Source organism: Carcharhinus amblyrhynchos, chromosome 25 (assembly GCF_965287045.1).
Source record: "Carcharhinus amblyrhynchos chromosome 25, sCarAmb.v2.hapA, whole genome shotgun sequence".
Lineage (NCBI taxonomy): Eukaryota > Metazoa > Chordata > Chondrichthyes > Carcharhiniformes > Carcharhinidae > Carcharhinus > Carcharhinus amblyrhynchos.
This window is the reverse complement of record NC_137348.1, coordinates 41,264,395-41,286,484: the sequence shown is the minus strand read 5'-3', so window position 1 is coordinate 41,286,484 and position 22,090 is coordinate 41,264,395. Positions and strand designations below refer to the sequence as shown.

At 42.8% G+C, this 22,090-nt stretch overlaps 1 protein-coding gene across 4 annotated transcripts; it reads left to right on the top strand.

The window, feature by feature from the left end:
* Positions 1 to 1,767: 1,767 nt before the first annotated feature.
* On the top strand, positions 1,768 to 20,170 carry LOC145358144 (tubulin beta-4B chain-like). Of its 4 annotated transcripts, none has more exons than XM_080211830.1 (5): positions 1,768 to 1,824; positions 12,679 to 12,787; positions 12,873 to 12,983; positions 18,925 to 18,992; positions 19,851 to 20,170. In XM_080211830.1, exons 1-5 carry the CDS (start codon positions 1,768 to 1,770, stop codon positions 19,992 to 19,994), a joined length of 489 nt encoding a protein of 162 aa, XP_080067956.1. In that variant the 3' UTR covers positions 19,995 to 20,170. The 4 variants fall into 4 exon arrangements, with proteins under 4 accessions (XP_080067956.1, XP_080067955.1, XP_080067954.1 ...); XM_080211829.1 differs by having other exon boundaries at positions 18,925 to 19,065; positions 19,765 to 20,170; XM_080211828.1 differs by having other exon boundaries at positions 18,925 to 20,170.
* The last annotated feature ends 1,920 nt before the right edge of the window (positions 20,171 to 22,090 follow it).

The window sequence follows — 22,090 nt, the reverse complement described above, 5'->3', positions numbered from 1 at the left end:
TAAAATTTAGAAGTTTATTTATTAATCTGATAAATAGGCTTACATTAACGCTACAATTAAGTTACTGTGAAAATCCCCTATTCTGGTACACTGAGGGAGAATTTAGCATGGCCAATGCACCTAACCAGCATGTCTTTTGGACTGTGGGAGGAAACCGGAGCACTCGAACGAAACCCATGCAGACATGGGGCGTGCGTGCAGTTTCCACACACACACAGTCACCCAAGCTCGGAATTGAACCCGGGTCCCTGTCGCTGTAAGGCAGCAGTGCTAACCACTGTGCCACTATGCCGTCCCTGAACGTATTCACTCTTTCACATTTTTTATTTATTTTTTTCAATGTACTTGCAGTATTTTGCTTTTAAAGCATAGTACAGCCATTCATCTGGAGTCTGCATCAACTTTTTTACAGAGCAATCCACTTTTTTTTCAGATCCTTGCCACATTTTCCATTCAATATTTAACCGATTCCCTTTTGAAATTTACTATTGAAGCTCTGTCCACCATCCTACCCGGCAGTGTATTCCAAATTCTAACTACCTGTTGTATAAGGTCACCATTCACTCTTTTGCCAATCTGTCTCCTCTGATTAGCAGCCCTTCAGCTATTAGAAATAGCTTTACTCTGACTGAACCCTTCACGATTTTAAATAACCTCTGTATGTCCACATGAGAACAACCCCAGCTTCTCCAGTCTAGAATCATACAGTGCAGGAGGTCCTTTGGCCCACTGAATCTGCACCAAAAGCTGAGAAACATCCGAACTCCCACCCAGTCCCATCTATCAGCACTTGGCCCATAGCCCTGAATGTTAATCTAACCAATAAACAGTGCCTGTTACCCCAAAAGCAATCTCGTAAATCTCTTTCATCACTGTTCCAAAGTCCTCACATCCTCCCTAAAGTAATCCACGTAGGATTTCATGTAATCACCACTTATAACTCTCTCTTTTCCCGTCTCACCGACCAGAGACAGACTCCAATGACCGTTTAGAGGATCACAACTGAACGGTCATCTCCCCAAAAACCAATGACTGGGTAAAATGAATTAGACCAATTGAAATCAAACATCGTTCTCAACTGAGCAAATGTTAGGAATTGAGGGATAAGGCTGGAAAGTGGAGTTGAGGATTGTCACATAATCAGACATGATCTCATTGAAAGGCGGAGCAGATTCGATGGGCCAAATGGCCTCCTTCTGTCTGTATGTTTTATAGGGTGGTGCCCAGAATTGGACACAATGGGCAGGATTTTCCAGCCTCCAAAAACCAAAAAATCCCACCCAAGGTCACACACCTTTCCGTGGTCCACCCCTCACCCAACTCCAATACCCACGGCAGGCAGGACAGTAAAATTCCAGCCAATATTCCATTTGGATCCAAATTAAAGTTTTGTAAAGGTTTACCATAGTTTATTTAAATAGTCCCTATCTTTGTTCATAAAGGCCTACATCTAAGATGTTGTTCAGGTGAGATGTTGCAAGATGAAACATGGTCAGCAAGATGTCATCATTTGTCCAGAATATTGTGACAAGCTGCCACCAGGTAGGAAGGGAGTGGGAGGTAAACTCGTTACCAGGCAACATCAACTCACAGCCAAAGACCAGCAGGACGACTGGTGAACCAACTGGAGGCGCAGTTCCTGCGGTTATTGACAACCAAGTGACCGGTGAAAAGATTCAAATATGATCTACCTGTCCATTAACCGACTCAGAGCAGCGGACACGACGGGCCTCATGTTTTGCTGAGAGGGAAAGTCCAACCGTCGGTATGCGGGAGATTGTGCACATCCAAGCCGGCCAGTGCGGGAACCAGATTGGGGCCAAGGTTTGTAAGCACCGAGCGTTGGAGGGTGGGGGGGGGGGAGCCGGCGGGACTTGGAATCAGCCCTGGCCGCCAGTGAAGCTTGGAGTTACGGTGCGGGGCTGTGTTGACAGCTACCTCAGTTACTCGGCCCTTTCAAAATGGCGGCGATGGCGCACACTCGCGCGCATCGGAATTTGCGCGGGCTTCCGAGGGCGCATGCGCGGTTTTAACGGTCGAGCAGCGGCGGCGCACACTCGCGCGTCTGGGAATTTGCGCGGGCTTCCGAGAGCGCATGCGCAGTTTTAACGGTCGGGCGGCCGCGGAGTGCATGAAATCCCCGGATGCTGGTTCATCCTGGTGTGAGATTGCAGTCACTTTGTGGGAAGTCATTATTTGAGGAGGGATGTCCTTATTATGAAACTCGTGCAGTGAAGGTTTACCTGGCTGATTCCTGGAATGACGTAGAGATGCCTCCGGCGTTGGACTGATATAATCACAGTAAGAAGTCTCACAAGAACCGGTTGAAGTTTAACAGGTTTATTTGTAGCAAATGCCACTAGCTTTCGGAACTGACTCTTCCTTCATCAGGTTGGTGGCACCTGACGAAGGGATAACCAGTTCCAAAAGCTCGTGGCATTTGCTACAAATAAACCTGTTGGACTTTAACCTGGTGTGAGACTTCTTACTGTGATTCCTGTAATGTCAGATTTGTGATGTGAGGCGAGACTAAATCAGTTAGGATTAGATACATTGAAGTTTAGAAGAGTGAGAGGGGATTTCAAAGAAACTTGTAAAATTACAACAGGGTAGATTCAGATGGTGGGGAAGTCCAGAACTAGGGGTTGTAGTTTAAGGATGAGGATAACCTTTCAGAACTGAGGTGAGGAGAAATTTCTTTATTTAAAGTAAAGTTTTTATTGGTCACAAGTAGATTTACATTTACACTGCAACAAAGTTACTGTGATAATCCCCTAATTGCCACACTCTGGTGCCTGTTTGGATACACTATGGGAGAATTTAACATAACTAATGCACTTAACCTGCACATCTTTGGACTATGGGAGCAAACTGGAGCACGAGGAAACCCATGCAGATACAGGGAGAACATGCAAACTCCACACAGACAGTGACCCAAGCCAGGAATCAAACTTGGCTCCCTGGTGCTGTGAGGCAGTAGTGCTAGCCACTGTGCCAAAAGTGGTAAATTTGGAATTCACTGCCACAGAAAGTAGTTGAGGCCAAATAAATAGTGTGATTTCAAGAAGAAATTAGATATAGCTCTTGGGGCTAAAGGGATCAAGGCATATGGAGGAGAGGGGGAATCAGAATATTGAATTTGATGATCAGCCATGATCAAAATGAATGGCAGAACAGGCTTGAAGGGCTGAGTGACCTACTCCTTTGGTTTGGTTTAACATATATTGGTGTATTATTTCTTGCATGCTATACAGATAAAACCTACTGTTCAAAGAGTACATGGAGAGAAGGAAAGGGTGCAGAATATAGTGTTATAGAGTCATAGCTAGGGTGTAGAGAAAGATCAGCCTAATATATGGTAGGTCCATTCAAAAGTCAGATGGCAGCAGGAAAGAAGCTGTTCTTGAGTCAGTTGGTATATAATCTCAGACTTTTGTATCCTTTTCCTAACGGAAGAAGATGCAAGAGAGTATGTCTGGGGTGCGTGTGGCCTTTGATTATGCTGACTGTTTTCCCAAGGCAGCTGGAAGTGCAGACAGAGTCAGTGGATGGGAGGCTGGTTTGCATGATGGACTGGGCTACATTCACAACCGTTTGTCGTTTCTTGTGATCTTGGACAGAACAGGAGCTATGCGAAGCTGCGATACATCTGGAAAGGATGCTTTCTATGGTGCATCTGTAAAAATTGGTGAGAATGGTAGCGGAGTTTCTATGTTATGTTTCTGTGTCCTATCAATGTTAGCGTTTCAAAAGTGCCACTTCTAAAAAATGCCTCTTCTGGTTTGAACTTGTTTAATTCAAACAAGACAAACATTGCATAGAGGTGATTCACAAGATTGATTCCAGGGATAAAGAACTATGAGGATTGATTAGAGAGGTTGAGACTGTTTTTCTTTGAGAAAAGAAGGTTGAGAGGAGACTTGAACGTATTCAAGATTTTGAGAGGTATGGACAGGTAGATAGTGAGAAGCTGTGCCTATGCAAGATGACTATCAAGATCTAGAGGGCACAAATTCAAAATATTTGGCAAAAGAAGTAACAGAGGACTTTTTTTTCCACCCAGTGTATGGTGGAAGCCTGGGACAAATTTTCTGAGAAGGTGGTGGTGACCCCCTTCTTTGTATAGCTTCTATGCCACCAAAACTACAGGTAGGAAAGCAGACTGAAAGACATGAAAATTGTTGCAGGGGATTTGGATGTACTCTTTCAAGAAACAAAGAAAACTAATATGCAGGTGCAGCAAGCAATTAAGGGAGGTTTCCTGGGTCAATGGGTTGTCTCCTTTCCTCTCGTCCAGTAGTTCTGGGTTTGCGTAAAAACCGGAGGACTTGATGGCCAGGGAAGGTGTGTTTCATAAAGTGACTAAACAGATTGAGTATACATCTGCAAACCCTACCAACACTGCCTGTGGCAGTCAGTAAGATGAGAGAGATTCCTTGTCAGCCATGTGATGGAAAAAATGTTGTGGTCTCTACCATCACACTACAACGTGTGTGTAAAAGTGCATGTTGTTGTAACAACTCAGATTTGAGGGAACTGTTTAAAAAAAGCACTGCAAGCAAATAAGAAGTTAAATGACATGTTGGCCTTTAACTGCAAGGTAATAGGAGTACAAAGGTAAGGAAAATTTGCTACAATCATTCAGGATTTTGGTGAGACCACACCTGGGACCCGTTTTACCATTTTGATTCTAAGTGCTGGGGGACTTGAAACTGGGAATATTTCAGATGTCTTTTAGATCCGTTCTGAGGAATCCCCATTCGCAATCTGCCTGCAAAAATATCAGCCAGTCCAAATCGTGCTGCACGAGCCTATGGTTGGGGCTTAACACACCCAAAACCCTGCAGCTCCAATTGGCACCTCGTACCACACATGCAGAAAAAAAATTGTTAGAATGCTGCACCCCTGCTACATCTCTCCTAGTCGGATAATGCCTCCCCCTGGCCCCCCCCCACAAACATTGCCCCACCCCCACAACATTACTAACCCCTTTATCCCCCATCCCGCCACCCAGACCAATTGCAGGCCCCCCCCAATCTCAGGGAGAGTGGCAGTGGACCCGCCTTCCCCTCCACCAATCTCAGGCAGAGTGATCCACCCTTCCCTGCCACCCCCACCCCCACAATCTCGGGCAGAGTGATCCACCCTCTCCCTATTGCCCGACCAATCTCAGGCAGAATGATCCACTCCCCTCCCCCTCACCGATCTCAGGCAGAGAGCCATCAGACACTAGGCACCTACCTCCTCACTAACTGGAGCGCCCAAATCGGACCGCTACGGAGCATGTCTGTTTCGCGCCAATTCTGGATGGGTGAATGTGATGGTAAAGGGGGAAGTGCCGGTAAGGTTGGGCATGCAGTCCATTAAGTCAATTTAAATGCATGCAGATGCATTTAAATGACCGTTGCAGTTTCAGGCGTGGTCCTGATCGCCGTCATTTTCAGCCCTTGGTAAAGAGGGAACTGTCATGGAGGTGGGCACAGGTCACACTACTTGCCTTACACCCAACTTTATCAAGCTTTTGCACCTGAAAACAGGTGCAATGTGATGGTAAAATCAGTGCCCTGATGTACAATGCATAGTTTTGGTCTTCATAATCTAAGGAAGGATAGGATCTGAGGAATGACCAGACAATTCATTCTGAAAAGGAGGCATCTGACCTGATTGTGAAAATTGGGCAAGGGGAAGCAGGTTCAAGGTGGTAAAGGACACAAACTTTTCATTATTTGTTTGAATGATCTCCATATTCAGCGATGGAGATGATTACACTCTGCGTCAAAAGGCCTCTTAGGTTACTCCAGCTGGCCAACTTTGTATACCAGATGCATTACTGCCTTTATTGATTGTCTACACTCTGACACCTTGGGAAAGAAAGAATGAGTGGAATATTGCTTCGTACCTGGTGGCACCTCCAACTAGCCGAGGTTGCTCAGTCTCACATAGCATCATGTTTAACATGCCAACAAAATAACATTGGCCAAGGAATAAAGTGCTCACCAGGGAAAACATCCTTGCCAGGTGGTCCATTTGATTGTATTCAGTTGGATTTTATTGAATTACCACGTGTACTTTGCTATAAGTATTGTCTTGTGATTGTTGATGTATTTAGTAGATGGATAGAGGCTTTCCCAACAACAAACAACAAGATCTCGACGGTAGTAAAATTGTTATTAAGTGAAGTAGTACCAAGCTTTGGGGTGTTTTGACAAATTAGTTCAGATAATGGCCCCCACTTTGTAGGAAAAGTCAATAAGGAATTGTGTGATGCGTTACACATTCAATAACAGTTCCACTGTGCCTACCACCCCCAGGCAGTAGGGATAGTGGAAAGAGCTAAAGGGGCCCTTAAAGCTGAGCTAGACAAGCTAACATCTGAAACCAGTCTAAATTGGTTAAAACCCTTTGCCCTCGACCACATGAGAATAACACTCCACTCTACCACTGGACTGTCGGTTGCGGAGATAATCCATGGTAAACCAAGCGGGATGCAAATATAAGCCCGCTCACCCAGATAGATTTACACATTATGGGAGATGAAATGCAGAAGTACTTCTGACAGCTAACATCGTCTTCAAAGTTTCTTCATTCACAGGTACAGTGCACCTTGGATCAACTCTACAACACCGGATCAAGATTCTGATCCACAAGACTACTTCCCTGGACCACAGATAGGAGACCTTGTGCTAGTAAAGAATTGGGATCGACCCAAGCTTGAGCCATGGTGGAAAGGACCATTCAAAGTTCTCTTTCTGACTCCAACTGCAATCAAGGTTCAAGGACAACCTCGCTGGATTCTGAGTGATTGTAAATGGTGGACACCAACATCCACTAATAAATCATGAAGTTTATCTTCACCTTCTTCGGCCTTTCGGCTATTTTCCTGACACCAGAACAACCGGATCAGTGGAAAGGAAGCCTGAAAGATGGACTGACTAATGGATAATTTCACTTTAACACGTTTTTGTACAAGTCTTATGAGTACGCTGTAAAGTTTAATGTAAGCAGATGTTGGGTCTGCCCACACATACCACCACAGGCCAAAGAGGGGATCCCCTGTTCCCTATTCCTCTCAAACCCCGGGAAATGATAGAATGGATTTTGTATCAAAAGAGGACTAATCGTGGAAGAAGAAAGGGGGACCCGACCATGAGAGGAAATTGTGGAGACATCACTGCTGATGTCAATTAGCCAATGAAGAAGGGGGAGGGGGCTGCACTCTATCGACTTTTAAGAAACATTACCAGCCCAGCTATAATAGGTCAGACTCTCCACCCACTTCGTTGTAAACAATCAACAAAGGGGATCCATCTGCCCGATAAGAAATTGAACCAAACCCGTTGGCCGTAGCTACTGCATTCAGCAGTTTAATGTCACCAGTCCCAGTAGTAGTATGGTAAAGCTAAGGCCTAAAGTCCATTGCCCTACAGCCAAATCATTTTTGGATTACTGTGGGAGCTCCATCCGGTCTCGACCCAGTTCTATTAAAGACATAGAAGCATAAAATGCACCTATTTTGTCTGTGGAGATAACACCTATCCTTGGCTTCCCTGGGACTGGTCTGGATCTTGCTATCCAGTGTATGTGGACATTATGACTCCCTGCATCTCCACCCCAAAATACACTGTTGAGATCTAAATGGGCCATTACTGAAGCTGAGTGATTTTGGATGACAGCCTTTCCTGTCTATGGGACAGCAAGGGCAGCTTGAGAGCTGATCAATATGGCATCAGCTCTTGAGAAAATAGCTAATGATACTGCAGATGGATTAGAGGATGGGGCGGCACGGTGGCACAGTGGTTAGCACTGCTGCTTCACAGCTCCAGGGACCTGGGTTCGATTCCCGGCTTGGGTTACTGTCTGTGTGGAGTTTGCACATTCTCATGTCTGTGATGGTTTCTTCCGGGTACTCCGGTTTCCTCCCACAGTCCAAAGATGTGCGGGTTAGGTTGATTGGCCATGCTAAAATTGCCCCTTATTGTCCTGGGATGTATAGGTTAGAGGGATTAGCAGGTAATGAGTAGGGATATAGGGATAGGGCCTGGGTGGGATTGTGGTCAGTGCAGACTCGATGGGCCAAAAGGCCTGTTTCTGCACTGTAGGGTTCTATGATTCTATGAGTATCGCAATCTCCGAAGTTTCAGCTGAAGTTGTAGCTGTACAGACGGTGGCACTCCATAATCGAATGGCTTTAGATTACTTGTTAGTGGCTACCAGAGGCTCTGAGTGCTGTACATACATTCCAGACTCCTCCAACAATATCACTGATTTAGCTGAGCATATTAAAAAGACAGCTGACAAAATTAGAACCGGGGCAGACATTAAGGACTACAATCCCCCTGGCTGGTAGCCCTTTTGTAACCTCTTTGGGAACTGGGGAGGAATGATAATTCTGGTGGTTTGCTAATTAGTGTTCTTGCTACAATGTATTTATCGATGCCTGGCTATAACAGAGCCCAAACTCCTCGCTAAAAGTTAAAGTTATCATGAAATGATAAAAGGAGGGAATGAGATATGAAGGGATTAACGTCGCATGCACTTTTGAGTTGATTTCAAAATGACAAGGTTAAGACCTCTGTGATTAATGAATTTACCCTTTAACAGTTCTCTTTCTTTCAACAGAATGATATTACGACCTTAGATATGGTTAACCTGATTAGAACAAAAGGGGTCTTGTGATTAGTTATATTGTCTCAGAATGCATGTGATTATAAGGATTGTAAAAGCTACCTAAAGGGGGACTGCCCCATTATTCAGTGCGCCTTTGCTACCTGACTCCCTGCACTGAGTGGAAGTTACATTGCAAAGGTTTTATGTAAGAAGAATAAAGAACTTTTGATTCGGACAGCGGTTGGTGTTTGCCTTTGTATCAAGGACGGAAGAGTCTCACGAAAAACAAACATAACAATATGACAACACTGCATCAATACCAAATGGAGAGATGGATCAGATCAATATCAGTCCTTTAGATGAGTCAATATATACTAACAGGTTTGAGGAATGCAGCAATTGCTTCATTCTGTCGGAAGCTTCCTGCTGGGGAGCCTTCCAAGACCAGCAATGGTGTTTCTTTAGTAGAATATGCAAGGGGGACAATACTAATAATACATTGGTTAAAAAAAGCCATCCATAGGAGTCTACCCAACACAAAACTGATTTTTTGAGTTCAATTGTTTTGTGGGGACAAGTGCTCCTTTATTACTTAGACCTTATCTTCCAAGAGCTGTAATCCTTGTGTGTTTAAATCATGCTTGGAAGATGCACCATTCTTTCTTGAGGCAAACTCCAGCCTCCTGAAATCTCTTTAACATCTCCTAAACTTGCTAGATGCTTGGCCTCTATCGATCCAGTTATAAGGACATTGTCAAGATATACTACAACCAATAGTAGCCCCTGTAGCAGACTGTCCATTGTCCTTTTATAATATTGCACGTGATGAAGATATGCCAAAAGACAGGTGCATGTTGTGGAATAGGCCTTTGAGTATTTTTATTGTGACATACCCCTGAGGCACATCGTTCAGCTTTGTGTAAGATGGACCTGCCAACTTTGCGTATGTGTCTTCTACGGATTTGATATTTATCCATCTTGGCGGCCTGATTAACCGTTAGCTTATAATCACCACAAACGTGGATGGTCTTAGAATCAATAGAATCAGTATTCTGTAAACTGTGTGTGACTTTATACGGCCTTCTCTGATCAGAACCTTCCACACCCCAACGAAGGAACAGCGTTTCCGAAAGCTTGTGGGATTACTATCAAATAAATTGGTTGAACTTTAACCTGGTGTTGTGAGACTCCTTACTGCATTCTGCATTGTACAGTGTGTTGGAGATTCATTAGGTAAGTATACCCAAAAAAAGGGGAGGGAAAGTCTCCTGTTTTCCCATCTATTGGACAATTACGCCAGAATTTTATCGCCACACCCGACCTGGAATTGCAGCGGGCACAACTCGCAGAACAGAATTCTCCGTTGGCCTCGGGCAGGATTTTACAAGCCTCGCCCAAGGTAGGTCATAAAATATCAGCCTTTGTTATGGGAAAATCCAGGCCAATATTCGAGATTTGGTCTCATCAATGCCTTGTACAACTGCAGCATAACATCCTTACTTTTATATTCAATTCCTCTTGTAATAGAGGATAACATTCTGTTAGCCATTTTAAATGCATGTTGTACCTGCATACTAACTTCTTGTAACTCATGCACTAGTGTACCTAGATCTCTCTGTACTTAGAACTCTTCAGTCATTCTCCAGTTAATTAATACTCTGCTTTTTTAACTTCCTGCCAAAAGTGAACAACTTCACATTCCCCCACATTTATACTCCATCTGCCAGATTCTTGCACATTCACTCAACCTATTTATAGTCATCTTCAACCTTCTTACGTTGCTTTCATACTGTACTTTCTTACCTATTATTGTGTCATCTGCAAATTTAACTGTTTTCATGCCAATCGTTTAAGCCATTGATTATTAAGTTGTAAAAGTTTGAGATCCCAGCATGGACTCCGCATCCTGCCAATTAGAAAAAAAACATTTATACATACTCTGTTTTCTGCCTGCCAACCAGCCTTCTATCAACTACAATATGTTACACCATGAGCTTTTATTTTCCACAATAACTTTTGATGTGGCATCTTCTCAAATGCCTTCTAGAAATTCAAGTATAGTACATTCATAGGCTCTCCTTTGTTCAGAGTTTGTTACTCTTCCAAATAAATCTAATAAATTTCTCTTTCACAATACCATACTGACTCAGTTTCTCCAAGTACCTGATTATAACCACCTGAACGTGAGCTGTTGATTCTAACACCTTCCCTATGTCATACACCAACTAACTGGCTAATAGTTTCTAATTTTCTGCCTCCCATCCTTGATTGGAGTGGTTATATTTTGCAACTTTATAGTCTAATGGAAAAGAGATGAAGAAATTAATAATAGCAGTCAGTAAAGCAACTCAAAATGTTAATACTGCACTGGGATTTGTTTCAAGAGATTGTAAAACTCAAAAGTGATTAAGTTAGGACTCTGATCAGGCAACACTTAGAGTATGATGCACAGTTCTATTCTCCATTCTATACAAATAACACAAAATGAAAAAAAAATTGATGTTAGTACCAGAACCATGATATCATGGCTATTGCTAAAGATTATACTGATGGAAATCTGTTCCCTGATAGTGTTTTGTAAAAGTTATGCATATATTAGACAGGGTAGATGAGAGACTGCTTTCACTTATGAAGAATACAAAACGAGGGGATCACAAATATCAGATAATTACTAATAAATCCATTTGTGAAATCAAAAATGTCTTTATTCTAGAAGTCGCTAGAAAAATAAACTTGCTACAATAGAAAGCAGTTGAGGCAAATAGCATCGATGCTTTCAAAAGAAAACTAGATGAATACAATAGAGAAAAAAAGAAACAAAAAGATATTTTGTTGAATAACTGGGCCTGAAGAAGGTCACTGCACCTTCTCTCACACTCACCTACATTGACAGCTCCCACCTCAGATATTGGAACTGCTGATGTGTCATTGCTGGAAAGCTTCCTATTGACCATTCAACTTTGGGAGCCCGTCCACCATCTTTAATTAGACATCAAGCACACACTCTTGACACTTAGCCAATTTGCACTTCAAAAATAGTGTCAGGCTCCGAACAGCTAGGTTAATCCAAAATCAGGATCCTGACCTCGGAATAAATATTCAGCCCATTATGTCCACTTAATTTTTACCTTTCCTTTTTTGTTAATGTTAGTACGAAGGTGACAATTGTAGATAATAGTTACTTGCTTCTCTGTAAAATTGTAACTATTCAGTCTGAGAAAAGACTCAATCCAAAGACGGATGTGATCATGTATAGTGTGAGTGAAGGCAACACAAAACACTTGAGAAGTTCCACTGCGCACTGGGAACACGACTACTTACAAATTCCACTCCCAAATCACACAGCAACATCACTAAGAAATAGTCACTCCTTCATTGCTGGGCCAAAATTCTGGAAATCTATGTGCTCACAAATTGTTTCTCAGTCTGAAGGATTGAGTGCTGATTAATTTAGAACTGTACATTCTGGGTTATGAATTGTCACATGGAATATCTGTCACTCACACAGTTCACTGAGGACCATTTCTCGCACTGAAAACTGATAGAAAGCAATTAAGGGCAAGGCAATCCTCCAAATGGACATTGTGACTAAGCAGAGTCTGAGTGACAGCTGTGGCTCAGTTACAAAACTGCCTCTGTATCACATGGTTCTGGGTTTCTGAACCCAAGCAGAAAAATCAAACCAGACACTCCAATGTACTACTGAAGGAGTGCTGCACTGTCAGAAGTGCCATTTTTCATATGAGACATTAAACTGAGACCCTCGCAATTTCATGACACTGTATCAAACGAGTAGGTTTAAATCCCCAGTGTTGTAACCAATATTTATCCCTCAAGCTACATTTCAAAAACAGATTATCTGGTTGTCATCACATTGCTGCCTGTAGGAGTTTACTGTATGAAATTAGCTGCCATGTTTCCTACATCGAACGCTTCACAAGGTAGTACTTTTGGCAATAAAAAGAACTTTTCTTCCTCTCTAGGAATATTTGTGTAAGGTAATGATGAGCAAGGGTGTTATACTCTCCTGGCTCGTATATGTGTATTGATGTTGTCCTATTTCTTGTTTAGTTCTGGGAAGTCATCAGTGATGAACATGGTATTGACCCTACGGGAACCTACCGTGGAGAGAGTGATCTTCAGCTGGAGAGGATTAATGTCTACTACAATGAAGCCACAGGTACCAATCTTCAACTTAGCATTTTTCAGGTGCTTTTTATTATTTGTATTTATTTCTCTCTTTATTTTAAACTGCTTCTGGACAGGTGGTAAGTTTGTGCCTCGTGCTATCCTTGTGGACCTGGAACCTAGTACGATGGATTCTGTTCGTTCTGGACCCTTTGGACACCTCTTCAGACCAGATAACTTTGTGTTCGGTCAGTGAAATTTTGTGTAAATACTGGGACTACTTTGTAGCTCTTATGTCATGAAGCTACCAGATTCAACCTAGGTGTATAAAATTTCCTGTATGGTTGATTGTTGGTAGGTTGAAGTATTGATACAGTGCTATTGCATTTTAGTAGATGACAAGACTCAGGGCACAGCGAGGAAGCACAGGTTAGACATTGTCCAAGACAATGGGTACTGTTCCTTGAGCTATTTCGTTGATTCATTCTCAGAATATGGCTTTCACTGGAAAGGCCTTCATTTACCGTCCATGCCTCATTTATAGTAACTTATAGCACAGATGGAGGCTATTTGGTCTACTCTGCTCATGCCAGCTCTGTCAAAGAGCTAATCAATTAGTCCCATTCTGAAGAGACATATGGACTCAAAACATTAACTCTTGTTTCTCTCTCCACAGATTCTGCCAGAGGTGCTGACTTTTTTCAGCATTTTCTGTTTTTTAACCTTTGTTTCCCAGCATCAGCAATATTTTGCTCTTATTTTATTAAGTCCCACTCCTTTGTTCTGTCCCCATTATCCTGCAAATATCTCCATTGAAAGCTCCTAACGAATCTGCTTCCATTACCCTTTCTGGCAGGAATTCCAGATCATAAAATCCACTCATTTTTATTTTAAAAAACTCTCATCTTCCATCTTTTGCTCATTGTCTTAAATCTGTGTCCTCTGGTTACTGACCCTCTAACAGTGGAGATGTTTTCTCATTATTTACTGTACCAAAAATCCTATATAAATCTGAATACCTCTATCACACCTCCACCTTATCCTTCTCTACATTAAGAAAAACAATCACAGTTTCTGGGAAATTTCAGTGGGAAAATGAGAAGTATTTTTGCACAGCAAGTTGTTATGATCTAGAATTCAGTGACTGAGAGGGTGGTCTGATGCAAGTTGCAGCTTTCTGTTGGTATTGGATAAATACTTGAAACAGAAACATTTTCAGGGCTATTCTTCCGTCCCCACGCCTATCCCTATTGTGCTCTGCTAAATCTCCTTTGTACCATCTCCAAGGCCTTGGCATCCTTCCCAAAGTGCAGTGGTTAGTACTGCCAGGGACCCAGGTTCAATTCCTGGCCTGGATCGCCATCTATGCGGAGTCTGCACGTTCTCCTTGTGTCTGCATGGGTTTTCTCCGAATGCTCCAGTTTCCTCCCACCGTGCAATAGACATGCTGGTTAGGTGCACTGGTCATGTTAAATTCTCCGTCAGTATATCCGGACAGACACTGGAATGTGGCAACTAGGGGATTTTCACTGTAACTTCATGGCAGGGTTAATGTAAATCTACTTGTGACACTAATAAATAAACTTAACTTAAACATCCTTCCCAAAGTGTGATGTCTCAAATCTAGCTCAGGCCCAACCAGCATAACTTGTTTATTTTTCTACTCTATGCTTTTATTAATAAAGTAAAATATTCTACCTGCTTTAACAGCTTCATTAACATTCTGCATTTTCATAGAAACAGAATATAGGAGCAGGAGGAGACCATTTGGTCCTTCGAGCCTGCTCTGCCATTCATTACAATCATAGCCGATCATCCATCTCAATAGCATATTGCTGCTTTCTCCCAATAACCTTTGATACCATTTGCCCCAAGTGCTTTATCCAGCCACCTCTCGAATACATTCAATGTTTTGGCATCAACTACTTCCTGTCGGAATGAATTCAGAGGTTCTCCACCTTTGGATGAAGAAATGTCTCCTCACCTCCATCCTAAATTATCTACCCTGAATTCTCAGACTGTGACCCCTGGACACTGCCATCATCAGGAGTATCTTCCCTGCATCTACCCTGTCTAGTCCTGTTAGAATTTTATAAGTCTCTGAGATTCCCCCTTCTTCATCTGAACTCCAGCGAAAACACCAAAGAAGACTGGGTGAACCCCTCTTTTCCCCCATCACCCCACATATACATTATAATGAGTCCTTCAAACATGCCCCACTTCCCCGCACCCCATCCTTTCAAACATACGCGCGCACACCAGCCCCTTTTCCCAAACCGCCTCTCGCCACAGACATTGGGGACGCTCCCCACAGTTTGGCAACCCTTGTTCTAGTTGAAAGAAGTTGCTAGTTTTGGAGGTGCTGTCAAAGAAATCTTGCTAGCTTAGATCAATGCAACTTGTTGATGCTGCATATTACAGTTACAATGTTCCTGTTGTGCATGGGGTATAAATTACCCCATGCACAACAGATTGCTTTATCCTGGAAAAGTGTGGAGCAGGTAGAATGATGTTGCAGCTGTACCAATCCAGATAAGTGGGGAGTATTTCATCACACTCTGGATTTGTGCCTTGTCAGTGGGGTTTTGAGGAATCAGGAGATGAACCACTTGCCATAGAATTACCAGACATCTGATCTGCTCTTGTAGCCACAGTATATTTATATAGCTAAGTGTTCTGATTCCAGCTGATGTTACTACTGGACGGGGGAGGTCTCAGGTGGAACCCTGGCTCAACAAATTCATTTCAGAAATGTGGGTGATCAGAGTTACAGGCTTGCCAATTAGCTTTTAACAAAAGAAAAAGAAATTAAATATGAAAAGTTTGACTGTGATACAATACTCCTTTACCTTCAGAAATTTACATAGGTTTTTAAAATAACACAGGTTACAAAATTTATCTTAGAACATAGAACAGTACAGCACAGTACAGGCCCTTCAGCCCTCAATGTTGTGCTGAGCTATGTCCGAACCCAAGATCAAGCTATCCCACTCCCTATCATTCTGGTATGCTCCATATGCCTATCCAATAACCGCCTGAAAGTTCCTAAAGTGTCCAACTCCATTATCACAGCAGGTAATAGTTCTACAGTAATACTCCCGGTTAGTACACAGTTCCTGTAAACCAACAGGCTACCTGTGGTCAGACACATCAGACTCTGAAACCAAGTAGCATATGCCACCCAATATAACTTCTATAGATTTCTCATCAGATCCCCACAGATGATGATTACACTGTGGGCCAACTGATCTTATTGAACTCTGGCTTCCACCCGAGAGTCTCCAAACATCACTCTTGAAACGACATGCCTCAGAGTCTTCTCCCAAACAATGCTTTCTCTCAGATATTTTTAGCAAGGATCCACTTCCAGGATTTCAAACTTTTCTCTTAATATTCCTCTGGCTTGAATTGCCACATGTGTTCAAGCTTCAAATCTCTCCAGTACTCAGCCATATCAATAAAACACTACTGCTTCATACGTATACTAAAATCACCAACCTTAGAACCATAGAACCATAGAAAATTACAGCTCAGAAACAGGCCTTCTGGCCCTTCCTGTTTGTGCCGAACCATTTTTTGCCTAGTCCCACTGACCTGTACCTGGACCATATCCCTCCACACCCCTCTCATCCATGAACCCGTCCAAGTTTTTCTTAAATGTTAAAATTAGGATTACTTCAGATGTCCGGCTTCTCCACTGTAAAACTGGTTACTGCAGCTGTCTCTTTAACTCAGTGTCTGGGCATTTTGCCAAACAGGACCTTGTTCCGTTTGTTATTTGTTCCTTTAACTTCAAATTTCATGAGACATTCTTCTTCCATTCCCTGGTTTCTAGAACTATCTGTTCTTTAAATTCTGGGACATACTTTCTGTCCTGACTCCATTCTTCTACTTTTGTCGGAGCTATAAGAGCTGCTTTCATCCCAGCTACCTCGCTCCAACTGCCTTGTGTCCAGATGAATTCAATTATTTCTAACCTGAAGGTGGCCTGATTGCAAAACAACAGCCTAAACTTTCCTTAAGCTCTTTTTACTTTTCATGTCGTAAACACTCTAATCACAATGCAGGCACCTCTAAAATTAAAACAAAACCCCCACACATGCAAACACCTTTGTTTAAAATGAATCTAACTAAAGTTTTAATAGCAAAACTGTTAATTTACACAAACACTAAATGGTGATTGTATTTGAAAAATAATCCATTGTTTGTAAGTTACCCGGGGACATACTGATTGCCTTATTGACATGTGAGTTTAATTTATTTTTGCCCATGTATTTTCTTTATTTGGTGATATCCAGGGTATGGTGTTTGGCTCAAACAAACTATGTTTTCTTACAATCAATAAGTTTGTGTGTAGCCTGGATCAGCTTGAGAGAGCAGACAGAAGAGGAAGGGAGAGATAGGAAGGGTGAGCTGGTGCCAACAACTAAATTCAGCTAATGTTCACTCAGAAAATAAAATAATGGCTCATTGACATAAACATCAAACAGTCAGGTAACTGGAGTTGATATTGGGGACAAGAAAAGATGTCGATTTGGTGGCATAGTGGTAATGTCACTGAACTAATAATCCAGAGGCCCAGGAGAAAAAGAATCATAGAATCATAGAACCCTACAGTGCAGAAAGAGGCCCTTTAGCCCATCAAGTCTGCACCGACCACAACCCCACCACTGCAACAGGGACCTTAACCTGCAGTATGGGAGTTCTGAACTTTGAGTAGCGGTTGAGTTTCGGGAAGAGATCTGAAGAGCTGTTGGGTTATTAAAATTCCAAACCCTTCACTAAAAAATAAAGCTTTCTTGTGAGAGTTTGAAAAAAAACTTGAGCTGTAAAATTATTCTAATGATTAGCCTTTTAATTTACAAAAAAATAGTGCCAGTGAGTTGGAAAATATCTGGACTAACAGTTGCAATAGCTGTTTGTCAACATTACCCCATGGGCTATCGCTGCACCATTTTTAATGTTTAGGTGCTTTCCACAACCTATAATCTCAGTATGGGCTTGTAAATTCACGGTTTCGTAGCTCAAATGTTATCAAAGGATTACCTGCTTTTGATGTGCAGTTATAAATACAACTGTTCATTTTTATAAGGGATTAAGTATTTTAAGGGGTTTAAATGTTTTGAATATGTTATTGTTACTATAGGAAAGGCTGTAATAGATTATTACAACGTTATTTAATCTCAGCATGGTTCCTGAGGTCTACCCATGGAGGACATTGGGTGAATTGGTATGGAAGGTATAATGGCAAAGGATGGTGGGTGGGGTAACTGGGTTGCCATGTGTTGGCATTAATTTGGCATAGAGGGAATGAAGGGCCATGGGGGACTGGCTGAGGGCTAGAGCTTAAAATTGACAAAATTATTGGATCAAAGTCTCAGGCCCCTATTACAGCCCACCTTGGCATTTGCATCCTGTGGCCCATGCCCTCTCTCCCTTTGTCACCCCATCTCCAGGGATCAAAGATCCCACCAATTGGGAATGTTTCTCCCAAGGTGAACTGTGGGCTGGGAGATTTCTTGACTCAAGCTATTCAACTTTGGGGTAAAAATCCAGACCCATATTGTTAACAAATGCAATAGAATCAGTGCAGGATGATTTGATTTTCTGAGGGACCTGGGAGTAAAAGGTAGCCTTGTTAAGACAGTTATTAAAAATGTGAAAGAAAGCTGGGGTGTAATAGCAGATTAGAGCTTATACCACATGTTCCTACTTCACTGTTCAGAGCACACTTTGAATAGTGCTTAGGAAAGTTAATGGTTCAGAAAGGATGTGTGTGTATTGAAGAAGGGCATGCAGAAAAGAGTAAAAGAATATTCCAAATGTAAAGGGGAATCTTAATGGAACTACGTTTTAGTGCTTTGAGAGAAGGCTAAGGGCAACCTTGTCAAAATATATAGAATATTGTACAGTTAAAAACCTGCATTATTAATTCATAGTAAGGAGAACCAGAGGACCTTAATTAAAACTTGATTAAACAGGTATTGGAATGTTGTTCGCTGAAAGGTGATAATTATTTGGAACATTCTACCATATCAGATATTTGAGACAATGTCATGGAAGGGTGTTCAGAATGCTAGCTGCAGAAGCACTGGAGGGAGGTGAGCTTGTTGCGACAAATAGCCTTTCATTAAACTTAACTGTTTGTGTCTTCTAGTAAAACTTTTTATTTGGCACTCTTTGTTCTAGGGCGTAGCGGTGCCTCGAACAACTGGGCCAAAGGCCACTACACTGAAGGAGCTGAATTGGCTGACTCCGTTATGGACATGGTGAGGAAGGAGGCTGAAGGATGTGATTGCCTCCAGGGATTCCAAATCACTCACTCACTGGGTGGTGGTACTGGTGCTGGCATGGGTACCCTCATCCTGAACAAGATCCGTGAAGAATATCCTGACAGAATGATGCTATCTTTCAGTATTATTCCTTCGCCCAAAGTATCGGACACTGTGGTAGAACCTTATAACGCCACCCTGTCTATTCACCAACTTATAGAGAACACAGATGAGACCTTCTGTATTGACAATGAGGCTCTCCACGACATTTGTTTCCGAACCCTCAAACTGACGTCTCCCACTTATGGTGACCTGAACCACTTGATATCAGCCACCATGAGTGGTGTAACAACTTGTCTGCGATTCCCTGGTCAGCTGAATGCTGACCTGCGTAAACTAGCAGTGAACATGGTCCCCTTCCCCCGTCTACATTTTTTTGTGCCAGGCTTTGCTCCTCTGACCAGCCGTGGTAGCCAGCCATACCGTGCCCTCACCGTGCCCGAGCTCACCAAGCAGATGTTTGATGCCAAGAACATGATGGCTGCCTGTGACCCTCGCCATGGCCGTTACTTGACCGTTGCTGCCATTTTCCGAGGCCGCATGTCCATGAAAGTGGTGGATGAGCAGATGTTGAATGTACAGAACAAAAACAGCCCCTATTTTGTGGAGTGGATCCCCAATAACGTCAAGACAGCTGTCTGTGACATCCCACCTCGAGGTCTCAGAATGGCAGCCACCTTCATTGGCAACACCACAGCTATCCAGGAGCTATTCAAGCGCATTGGTGAGCAGTTTGCTGCAATGTTCCGCAGGAAGGCCTTCTTGCATTGGTACACTGGTGAGGGCATGGATGAGATAGAGTTTAACGATGCTGAAGCTGACATGCTTGACCTGATAGCAGAGTACCAGTACTACCAGGATGTTCCAGTCCATTATGGGACTCGCTATATTGTTGACGAAGCTGATGATGATGATGATGATGATTAGCCCTGAACACCATTGTTTTGAGTTCCCAAATCTGGACTACTATCTCCTGCACTGTTCACACGATGTCATCTTAATAGTGAATGGACTTAATTAAAATCTCCTGACAATACTTGAGATATTGACTAATGTGTATAGTTGTAGCCTATTAACTATGCAGCCAGAAGACCTGTGATTCATTCTAGCCACAGCATTCACTCCCTTGCTACATTTCTAATATCTCTGAAACCCAGGTAATGTGTTGACAAAAGATTCTCATCCTAGGATGAGTTTTGTATTGTCTGAAAATATCTATCTGGACTAAGAAAGTAGGAGCTGTCTATTTATATAGCCAATTTCACAGCTTTGGGATAGAACTCATAGAAGTTCTGGAAAATACCAGCCAGGGTATAGACATCATTGACTAGGAACTCATAGAAGTTCTATGAGTTCTATCCCAAAGCTGTGAAATTGGCTATATAAATAGACAGGATTTTCCAAAGCGCACCACAAAGTAATTTTTGAAATGCCAAACCCTCTTGTAGGAAATGCAGCAGCCAATTTACACATAGAAAGGTCCAACAAATAGTATTGCCCTTCTCAAAGGCAGTTAGGGATGGGCAATAGATACTAACCTAGTCAATGATGTCTACACCCTGGCTGGGATTTTCCAGGCTGTCCACTTTGGAACCGGAAATTTGCACCCAAAGTCAGTGATCCTGTGGCTGATCTGTCAAATTTCCCTGTAACAGTTTCCGGTCCAGGTAGGACCAGAAAATTCTGGCTCCGTGAAAGAATAAAAAATAGCTATGATAATGACAAGATAACCTATTTTGGGTATTGAGGGGTATATATTGGTTAAGACTGTGGTGAAAATTCCCTCAATATAATCATTCGAGTATAAACAGCATCATGGGGTAGTTGAACCAAGTGGCTTGTTTCTGTGCCATATATCCTATGGAAATAGGAGCAGGTGTAGGCCACATGACCCCTCAAACCTACTCTGTCATTCAATAAATCCATGGCTGATCTGATCTTGGCTTCAACTGTTCTCCATAAACCACAAAAGTTCAGAACTCCCATACTGCCGGTTAAGGTCCCTGTTACAGTAAAAATGGAGTCTGTTGCAATCATTACTGAGTTCAAATGGCCCTGCTAAGTTTGGGTTCCCCATTTGTGTGAATCACACTCCACCTTCTTTTCCCCCACTGCTGAAAATGGGATCGGTCAGTATGGGGGAGGGACTTCCAAATCTGAATCCTGCTATTTTTAAAGGTCTGCAGAGTCTCCACAACTCATATATATATACCAAGATTGGGGGAAAGGCAAATTGTGCGGAGGGTGTGGAGAGTCTGCAGAAGGATCTAGATAGGCTGGGCGAATGGGCCAGGAAATGGCAAATGGAATTTAATGTTGGCAAGTGTGAGGTGGTCCACTTTGGTAGGAAGAATGGTAGGAAGGACTATTACTTACGTGGCGAAAAACTGCAGCAGGCGACGGTGCAGAGGGACCTCGGGGTCCTTGTGCATGAGTCGCAAAAACCCAGCTTGCAGGTGCAGCAGGTGGTCAGGAAGGCGAATGGGATGCTGGCCTTCATAGCGAGGGGGATTGAATATAAAAGTAGGGAGGTCTTGCTGCAGCTGTATAGGGCATTGGTGAGGCCGCAGCTGGAGTACTGTGTGCAGTTTTGGGCGCCGCACCTGCGCAAGGATATTTTGGCCCTGGAGGGAGTGCAGAGGAGGTTTACTAGGCTGATACCGGAGTTGAGGGGATTGAGCTATGAGGAGAGGCTGAATAAACTAGGCTTGTACTCGTTAGAGTTTAGAAGAATGAGGGGAGATCTCATTGAGACGTATAAGATGATGAATGGGATGGATAGGATAGAGGTGGAGAGACTCTTCCCGCTCAAAAAAGACAGTAGGACTAGGGGGCACAGCCTCAAGATAAAGGGGAGGCGGTTTAGAACGGAGTTGAGGAGGAACTTCTTCACTCAAAGGGTGGTGAATCTCTGGAATTCTCTGCCCGTTGAAGTGGTGGAGGCTGCCTCGCTAAATATTTTTAAGACGCGGGTTGATGGGTTCTTGATAAGAGAGGGGATTAAGGGTTATGGGGAGAGGGCG